This window comes from Haliotis rubra, unplaced genomic scaffold (genome assembly GCF_003918875.1).
Source record: "Haliotis rubra isolate DU_JTF1 unplaced genomic scaffold, ASM391887v1 Scf453, whole genome shotgun sequence".
Taxonomy (NCBI): domain Eukaryota; kingdom Metazoa; phylum Mollusca; class Gastropoda; order Lepetellida; family Haliotidae; genus Haliotis; species Haliotis rubra.
This window is the reverse complement of record NW_025767139.1, coordinates 340,904-350,998: the sequence shown is the minus strand read 5'-3', so window position 1 is coordinate 350,998 and position 10,095 is coordinate 340,904. Positions and strand designations below refer to the sequence as shown.

Below are 10,095 nucleotides of genomic sequence, written 5' to 3'. Positions count from 1 at the left end.
GCGAAGGCTTTAACCACTAGGCTACCCCACCACCCCTTTGGGGTACAAAGTGACCTAACATTCATTTTAACAGTGGTTGCTAAAGACCGATTCTAAATCAGCATCATATCACGACCGTGAATTTTGGAATATTTTAAAATCCGTTAAGAGCTTAATTAATGCAGCTCTCTCATATATAAACGTCATCTGTTTACTCCGATCTTTCATTATGTACCAGATCTATTATTTGTAGGTCTTAGTAAATAGTATCTCTCCGTGCCACAGGAACCTGTAATCTACATCTATGAAAATATTTTAATCAACAGAAACTATTCTTGAAGAAGATTTTATCTAAAGAAGTTTTCCAACAACGATTGCTACAGATGTCACGTGACCACCGTTTCCCTCAAATGTCATGCTCACTGTATCTGATGTGTTGACCTGTGATTGAGGGACATTAAACACCCACACGTTCCATTTTGTTTTCCCGTCAATCTTCATGGCATCAAACAGCATGTAGCTTGAGGACAACGTGTGGCCATTGAACACAACCGCCTTGGGTTTTGCATTGGCATTCTTGTCGCGACTAACTCCCACTCTAAGATGGGCAGTGTGATATCCAGAGCTGGGTAGATGGATGGTGGTCTGCGCATGTCCGTTGCTGATAGGGATGATCATGTTCTTGCCATAGTATGTGTTCTCGTTGTCCGTGCGTATTCCGCCAAAGGTGTAGTTGGTATTGAACTTGTAGAAGCAGGTTGACGATCCAGGTAGACCAACGGTGCCATGAAGCTTAGACCTGTCGAAATGGTAGTTGGAATGAATAGCCGGATTATCATTTGTGAACAGAACGCATGTTCTTTCACCCGTTGTAGGGTTAAGCCAGTTGTTGGGAAAGTCCAGTTTTACATTTTGCCATTTACTGCCATAGTTGTGGAGTAGAACCACCATCTCTTTGGTGCGAGAATTTGCTAGGGCAAGAGGTGAAACAATTCTCTCCTGTCCATTGTATTGACTTGAGACTCGGAGAAACTTTAAATCATTGATGAAGTTTTTCCAAAACAGGAAGAATTTCGTATTTTGAAGAGGATGACCATCCTTGGTAAACAACGATTTTCGGAGGGCAGTATGGCCCGGGTATTGTTCGTTTGAAAGGAGAAATACTGTAACTCGTTCGATGAACTCTCTTAGGTTAAGGAAAGTAAACATGAAGCCATTTTCTTGGTAAATTGTTTCAAAGTCAAGCATTCCATTTTCAAAATTTGGGCCAAATGATTTCAGGTTACCTAGACCTAATCCAAATTCAGTGTTAACTAACTGAAAGTTCTTTCCTTTCTTGATGTGGGAGTAATTCTCCACCATGTCAAGAGAAGCAACCAGGCGGGCTTCGTTGATTCCAGAGTAGTTGTGACTTCCACCTGATATAAGCAGATAGTTGTAGGAATGGAAAGAGAAAAAGTCCAAATGATCGAGAGACATATCCAGAAAGTTAGCAGTTTTGTTCCACCTGCTGAAGTTATTTTCATCTGCTTGCCTTAAGGCCATACTGGTGTACGACGGTCCGGCAACTTTCATTCCAAATCTTGATTTCAGCTTGTCGGCGACGGCCCTGTGGAAGTTTATATTCGTTTGTGGGTCAATAATATCTTCGTACCAATCAGGTTCATTGATGACTTCAAATATGTGAGGTATGCGGCCTCCAGTGTAGTCCTTGGCACTCTGAACCATCAGCGATACAAACTCTGATGCAGCGTCAACGTTGTTTGGGAATCCGCCATGATGATTAGACTTATCTATCCAGGCGGGCCATTCCCTAGCTGCATGAGAGGAACATATGCAGTAATAGAAAATGTACATCAAGCATTATCACCGCATGTTGGACTACTTCATGGTTAAATGAGTGTATGTGAATAGTTAGATTCTAGACTCTTTGGCGAAAGAACAGATCATGGGCACTCTACTGCTAACTGATTAGACCAATGGAACAAAATGAAACCTGAAACGTTCAGTTTAGCCTTCGACACTGGACACCCGTTCCATCACGGCTTTGTCCTGAGTTTTTGTATGAGTATATCAAGCTATTGATATACCTGTTGGAAGTATTTAATGACATTACATACCTTGTATGTTCCAGACCATGTCGGATATGTTATTCCCATAGTTAGCCAGTTGTTCCATGTAATATGTGAATGACTTTGACTGGAGTGCATGGTCCTGGAGATAGGTGGGGTCTGGGTAACCATGGTGACTATGACTTTGGGGCCACTGAGTAAAAAAATAACAGTGAATGGTTATGTAAATTCTGTCAAAATGACTTCAAATGGAAGAATGTTCTCAGGACTGAACTTTTGCTTTAAAAAAAATAAATTTAGATGAACAAATATGTTATCAAGCAATGATAAATTTGTAGCTGAACTTGAGTAATTCAATGTATATGTTATAGTAAATAACACTGTTTTTAGAAATCAACGAGAAATAAGTAGATATTTTTCTTAACACGTAGGACCTGCAGATTTTCCAGTTACGTTATCAACAACAAGCAGTAGTTTATAGTTTTATTCTTAAAAAGTACTGTGTTTGCATGAGTAGTGGCAAGACTATGTTCCTACTCCTATACCATAGTCATGTGATTCATTGTTTGTGGTTAAGTTTTTATTGCTTGCTCGGTTTCCCCTTTAAAGATTGGTTGGTTTGTTGCTTAAGGCCGCAATCAGCAATTTTCCAGCTAAAAGGTGACGGTGTGTAAATAATCGAGTCTGGACCAAACAACCGAGTGCTGAATAGCAAGAGCATGTATCTACACAATTGGGAAATGATGACATATGTCAACCAAGTCAGCGAGTCTGACCACTCGATCCCGTTAGTCGCCTCATACGACAAGCATGGGTTACTGAAGACCAATTCTGTGTTGTGTTGAAATATGGAGTTTAGCAGTTTGATTACAATGAACGAAATGTGCCGAGAGCAAATAACTTCCATGCTCCCACTGCCTGACTCCCATTATATACTGTGAAAAGGAAGTTAAGCGCCACCCAGTAAATTTTGCCAATATAGATTGTCTCATAGGAAATCTTTCAGAAAAACCCCATCTATCATAATTTGGTTTAGTACTTTTAGTTTAAAAACAAAACCATTATGGAAATTATATTTTACTTTAAACAGGATATATGCGCTTTTGGAAAACATGCATTTTGTTTTTCTCAAATTAAAAGGCTACCTTCTTTTGAAAAGTGAAAATCAGAAATGACTGTTATATGGTCACATGATTGTCATATTTGACACATGATTGTCATATTTGACAAGTGGAACCTAAGTTTAATAGCGAATGCTTTAGCCACTGGACTACCCCACCGCCCAACTAGACCATCGAAATGAAGAAGGAATAATTTCTTAGTCATATCGTGAGAACAATTAATTATCATATTATAGCTCAATACAATAACAAATTAGAAGTCTGTTGACGAAGAACAGTAAAACTTCTACTGTATCACAGAGATTTACGTAAAACTAGCATGTTATCATTAAACGATATTGTTATAAAGAGCAACACAATATAAACAGGCTACATATTGCCAACAACTGAAGGTAAATCACCTTATGAGAGACCATGGCGACTTACAGTACATTTGCTTCCTGCATGGACAGATATATGATGATGTTAACCTCATACGTACGTTTGGAAAAAGCTTTACGTCTCTGTTCACCCAACGCCCGGCAGCAGTTCCAATAGCCTTACACTTTGGAATTAGGTTCAAGTGAGTGAGACCATTCATTTTGTTCCATCGTTCAACTTCATAATGGACACGTCCACCCTGGGAAAGCCACTCGTTGTAGATTGTGACGGTTGTGTCAGAGAACGCCGATCCCAACAGAAACAAGGCGCACAGAACCTGTAGCAACATTCTGCTGAGGTATTTTGATCATTCTGTTGACTAACATGGGCATTTAAATATTTGATTCAAGGTTGTAATCTACACGTGAAAGCAGCATGTGCCATTCGTCAGGTAGAAAATAGAACGTAAACACGATAAGAGTAAACAAAGTAAGGCGGTAACTCACTGTACAATTTAAAGTGACTGGGCAGTCTTTAGACATTTAGTTTGTTTCAACTTCTAGATATAAAGGAACAGTCGGGTAGCTCAGTGGTGAAAGCGTTCACTCATTACGCCAGAGTCTCGGGTTCGATTTCCTACATGAATAGAGAGTAGTGAAGCTCATTTCTTGTGTTCCCCGCAGTGATATTGCTGGAATATTGCAAAAAGCGCCTTAAAACCAAAGTCCTTTACTCGAGATGTTAATGATATATCGTCACCTAGAATACTTGAAATATCATTAGGGTTCATATTGTATAATACTATCTGTTCCCTTTCTATCAGCTCAAGCGAGAATACATGGCTTCATGGTCTATGTATTTCACTGTTCCTTGCATCAGTATAAAAACCAATGTGAATGAGTTCAAATATTGAAGCCGTAATGGGAATCGAATATGGCCGAATGATATATCTACTTAGATATCCCACTTGGCCTCAAAAACGGAATATATCCCCTGAAGTATAAAATGCAAGGCCTTGTGTAGTAGATGAAATTTAAGAAACAAATACCTGTAAACTTTATTCCAATCAGTTGACACTGAACAATTAAGACAATATGGAAATAAGAAACCTGTTATGGAGCCCCGAGAGACAGAACGTCTTTTGTCATCAAAATGTAATCCAAAATATCCGAATATATTCAGATGTAATTCCAGTAGAACATGCAGATGCATTGTACAAAGTGACGCACGCAACAGGGAGCAATTGACAAGGTTGACAGAAGAAGGCAGGAATATCTTCACATACGTAATACCGGTAACCGTATGGTTATGCCTGTATGGTAAATCTCTGATAGAATAACTTCCTTAAGTTGCATTTAGAAGCTGGTATGATGAAGAGGACTATTTTTTATGGATAGACAACTCTTTTATTGCAGTGGATGCGACGTCACGGTGTAGATCCTAAGACCGTTATCTAGCAAATGATACACAACATGTGCACAAGGAGAAATATATACATGGCGGGTAATTGGGTTTATACAACTGAGGAGGTTTGTGTACAGTGTGTTGACATAATGAGGCATGTTGTGATACAGAAATGATTGAAGCCAAATAGACAAAGGGTGGGTAATTCTTGATTAGGCTTGATTAGTTGATCGTAAGCTGTAGGGATGTAAGAACCTTGATCTCTGTTGATTGTTGGGTTGAGTTGTTTGATGCTGATAGCGTCTAAGAGTTTTCTTATCTTGAAATCTGACCGGTCGGCTTCTATGATACTGATGGTGTTCCAAAGGATGGTATGGTTCGGGTGGGCTTGGATGTGGTTGGAAATGGCTGATTTGGAGTCTTTTTCATCACAGATGTCTGATGTTCCTTGATTAGCAGGTTTAGGGGGCGGCAAGTTTCTCCTATGTACGGTCACGACATTCACATTGAATGTGGTAGACAACGCCTGAAGGGTCTTCTTTGTTGCTTGTACCTGGTTTGCCGTTGGCTTGTAGGATATGCTGAATTGACTTGCCTCTTTGGAACACAACATCCATGTTGGCTTGCTTCCATAGTAGGCTTGAGTGTGAGGGTGGTCTTGATAGTTCTGCTGACTAGGTTAGCTGGGTTCTGATTAAGGTTTATGAAGACCTGACGAAGGTGTTCTATTTCGACTTCAAGGGTTTGGGTGGTGGAGTTGATATTCTTTGCTCTTCTGGTTCCAGGTGGAAAAGTTGATAAACTGAGACATCAGATAGCCAACATATTAGTAAAGAATAACTCTCGCAAAACAACTAAAGACAACCTTAACAATGCAGAACAGAAAAATGTGAAAAATCTACAGATCTGATCCAGCCATCACCATCGCCCCAGCAGACATAGGCTGAGCCTTTCTGGAACATCTCCTCTTACAGACTGTCGAGAAATATGTGATAAATTGCCTTCATTGCACAGAGGATAACATATGATCCCGAGTTTTCAATATTCCAGCTGAAAGAATAAGACAATGTGTACTTTCGATAGACGGGACAGGTTCTTAAAGGCTGCACTGCATTATTAGCATTCCTGCAATAGATAAGCTAGGAACTGAACTACACAGTTGACTTCTCTCTTTATGGTATGTTAACATTGTGATTAAGATAACCAGCCCTGGACTAGACATAATCCTGGGACCGGTATAATGCGCTTTGGTCCACGCTGGAAGGATACAGTAACACTCGAGGGACTAGGTATTCAGCCTGATCACCGGATTCATGAAGTCAATTTTCCCGATCAAACCTAAACCACCATGCTGTATGGAGATTTTCGAAATTTTAAGGTTCTTCACAAGATGGTCAAGGTGGTTTTACAAGAGTGAGAGTGAGTTGAGTTTTACGCCGCAGTCTGGACCAGACAATCCAGTGGTTTTACAAGAGAATGTTGCTCTGAATAACACCGTTGTAAGTGAATATGAAAGTGTCCAGAGTCAAATATGAATTACATGTACCTACTTGTTTGTTGTAAAGCAACATATTAACAGGATTCAGATACAACAGATTTGAAATTGTCTGTCAATGTATCATGATGCTTGATGCAGACTTGATTCTTTATGAGCTGTCATGTCGATAACAACATCCAGCAACCGAATATGACAAGCACGGCTTAAAGGGAAACAATTCTCAATTGGAATCCACACAGGTTGTGTGATAAATATGTATTAACTCTGCAAACTTGATCAGAGAAATGTTTCTAAATGAAGTCATGCCACAAAATCGACATATTCAACTTGAAATCCTACCAGAAAATACGGAATGACGTAGGATTGTGTTGTTTAAACAATGGGACATTTCTAGTGTCAACGCCGTGATGTTGCAACATAAAACCATGTTCAGGTACTCACTCATATGAACGTGGTTAAGCTTTGTTTGCGTTCTTATTTACTTTATAGATTAATGTTAAGGTACGATGTATGTTCAAAATCCCCATTATTAGTACTGGACAAAAGGTGACATCTGGACAAAAGTGCTCCTTAAAGGAGAATACGAACAAAAACAAAACTTTTGATATATTGTAAAGGATGTTTTAAAAGTCACCTACCGTGATTACAATTGAACAAAACGTTTGTAAAATAGCAATAAAAACACAAAAAAGTACTCCCTGTATTTCCTCCTGTTACGGTAACACCCGACAGTTAATGAGCAGAGGGAGTATATCGCGACATGACGTCATATATGCCTGTCGCTGATGGCTTCCTCTTTGATTTTACCTCACAACTTAACAGTGTCCATGAATTCTGAAGCAGTCAAACATGTTCCTGATGTCATTTCTGAAATGGATGTTAGACCGTACCGATTTTACATCTTACAAGACAATCTTCCAGTGAAGATGAAGAAGAATCAAGCGAAACGGAGGCACCGCTTGAGGTTAAAATATATTTAGAAAGATACCATATCCTTTAACAAGAATACTATTTGTCAGCAAATTGTGATGTAGTTCCATCCAGCAAACCCACCCCTATAAATATACTAGCCACATAAGGAAACTGTGCATTGTCAAAATATTATCCCAGTTGATAAGTACGATAACAACGTCAAAGGTACATATAAACTTTAATGGGGGGATCATGAGACCATAACAAGTCGGGAGAATTTCAATTGAAAAGTCATTCACAATGACGTCACGAGTCCACAAACGGGACAGGGGTCAAACGACAATGTCACAAGCTCAATAACGGGTATGTCCACCATCGGCATTGAGAACAGCAGTGCATCGACGACGCATAGAGCCTATCAAACGTGCAAGGAAGGCTTGTGGGATGTCACGCCAGATTCTCTTAAGTTCTGTTGCAAGGTCAAGGACGTTATCTGGCGAATGAGGAAGACGGCGTAGACGTCGATCCATCTCGTCCCAAACATGCTCTATCGGGGAGAGATCCGGTGAATGTGCAGGCCAAGGCAGCCCACACCAGTAAAGTTGCCCTGAACAATCACCAAAGGAGTTCTTTGGCGTGCTGTTATTCCACCCAAAATGATCACGAACCACCACCAAAGCGATTCCTCTCCAAGACACAGGCCTGTGCATAACGTTCTCCCACGCGTCTATAGGCACGTTGACGTCCATCACTATGGGAAATGTTAAACTTGCACTCATCTGTAAAAACAACATTTCTCCACCAAAACAAGTGTCTGTGGACAAGATTTCGGCACCACATTCGGCGAGCTTGTCGATGACGTTGTGTCAGGATAGGCCGGATGGCGGGACGTCGTGGTCGGATCCCGTGATGACGTAAACGTTGTCGAACTGTGTTGGGTTGGATACGGCGAAGTCCTGGGATGGTTCGGGCACTCATCACTGCAGTCTGAACCCTGTGGCGAAGATGGGTCACCCTTATCCATCTGTCCTGTCTTGGCGTTGTTACACGTGGACGTCCAGAACGTGGCCGATCGATGACGTCATTTGTGTTTTGGTAGCGTCTCACCAGTGCAGAAATGGTGTTCCGGTGGCAGTGGAAATGTGCAGCCACTTGTCGTTGAGACATTCCCCCACGGACCATCCCAATGGCCTCATGACGTTGTGCAGACGTGAGCCTTGGCATGCTATGCGTTTCAATAGCCGTTTAATTTTTTGAACGATCGCAAGGGCAGGGGTTGAGCTTTCCAAAGTGACAGTATTGTGTGGCATTCATTTGCTCTGTTTCTCTTCCCCGGAATGCACGTGCAACAACGTATTGCACGTCTCAAGGACAAACCCACTGACGTCACGGAACGTGGCACGTGCATACATGTTGGATACATGTCACTAATCTCTGAGTTTAAATCCTTATGTGTCTACACAGGTTTGAAAAATTTAGATTTTATTTTTTTTGTATGCAGTTTCTTTATTTGCCTAGTATATACGACCAATCCCTAAGAATCATTTTTTCTAAAATGTGACTGCAGTTCCTTTTGTGTCAAATGGGTGATTGTAGGGTGTCTGGGATTTTAAAACAAAATAATTATGCTTCAGACGGGGCAAAAGAGAAATTATCTGCTTCAAAAATTATACTGATATTATTTTGTTGAAAAAAACATTAGGATCCTAGTTTTCATTAATAACGTATCAAGTCACCATACAAGATCCCAGCCTGGTCGAGCAGAGATAATATTCGCGACGCAGGTAAGTTATTCTCCGAAAACTAGTCAGGACAATGTATGTTTCCCCAGTGTTTGGTTATGGAAATATTTATGGTACTCGGTCATAACCTTAGAATGGCATCTTGTCAGCCTATGAGAATACAGAACAACTTTCACCGCACACACTACTGACAAATAGCGAGTCTGATGCCGACGTGCATAATTAGACAAAATGGAAATATTGAAAGCAACAAGTACTTCATGACCTGCCGTTGTATTCGGCAATGTTTCGGGTAGACTGCAGCATTTAGGGCTCCAAACCGAACGTTATAGAGAAACAGTTTCAAGCTCATGTGAAATCTCTTACTGATGTTGATAATATATATCTCATGGGTACCAGTCGAACTGCCCAAGCTACAAAATGCCCCAGCAAAGTTGGTCATTCATGCTAATTTGGTCAAATTTATTTAAAATGATTAAATATATGCCATAAATGCATGGTTTTTGTCAACTTTGATATTATGCTCTTCATATAAGAGTTATTATGAAGTAATATGTCTGATAAATGTTCCATTAGTAGGCTCATAACTATATATATACTTTTATATGAAGAACATAATGTCGAACTTGACAAAACTATGCATTTAAGGCCTATATTCAATCATTTTAAATAAATTGGGGCATTTTGAGTACCTAGGGCAATTAGACTGGCAATCGGACTTGATTTAATTTATGCTAAAAATACCACAGTAAGTTGGAACAGGGTATGATGGAGTATAAATGAATCTCGTGGGTACTTCTTCCTTCTTCAGTCTATCTTTGGCATTTTCAAACCCCTTGTGTGCATGTTTCTTTCATATGCGTCCGACTCGGATTGGTAGGAGCATTTCTCCTGCCTAAATCTGTCTCTTTACTTTGAAAACGGAAGAAATGGTGGCTCTTTCCATTGTTCGATGATTCCGTGCATCCCAAGGCAATGGAACACACCATCGTACCATTTACAAAAAC

General features: G+C 40.2%; 1 protein-coding gene across 1 annotated transcript; it reads right to left on the bottom strand.

The window, feature by feature from the left end:
* Positions 1-309: 309 nt before the first annotated feature.
* Positions 310-3,895, bottom strand: LOC124289980. Its single transcript, XM_046726642.1, has 3 exons — positions 3,654-3,895; positions 2,100-2,244; positions 310-1,796 (listed from the first exon to the last, which is right to left on the bottom strand). The coding sequence occupies exons 1-3, from the start codon at positions 3,879-3,881 to the stop codon at positions 331-333; spliced, it is 1,839 nt and encodes a 612-aa protein (XP_046582598.1). The 5' UTR covers positions 3,882-3,895; the 3' UTR covers positions 310-330.
* Positions 3,896-10,095: the final 6,200 nt, after the last annotated feature.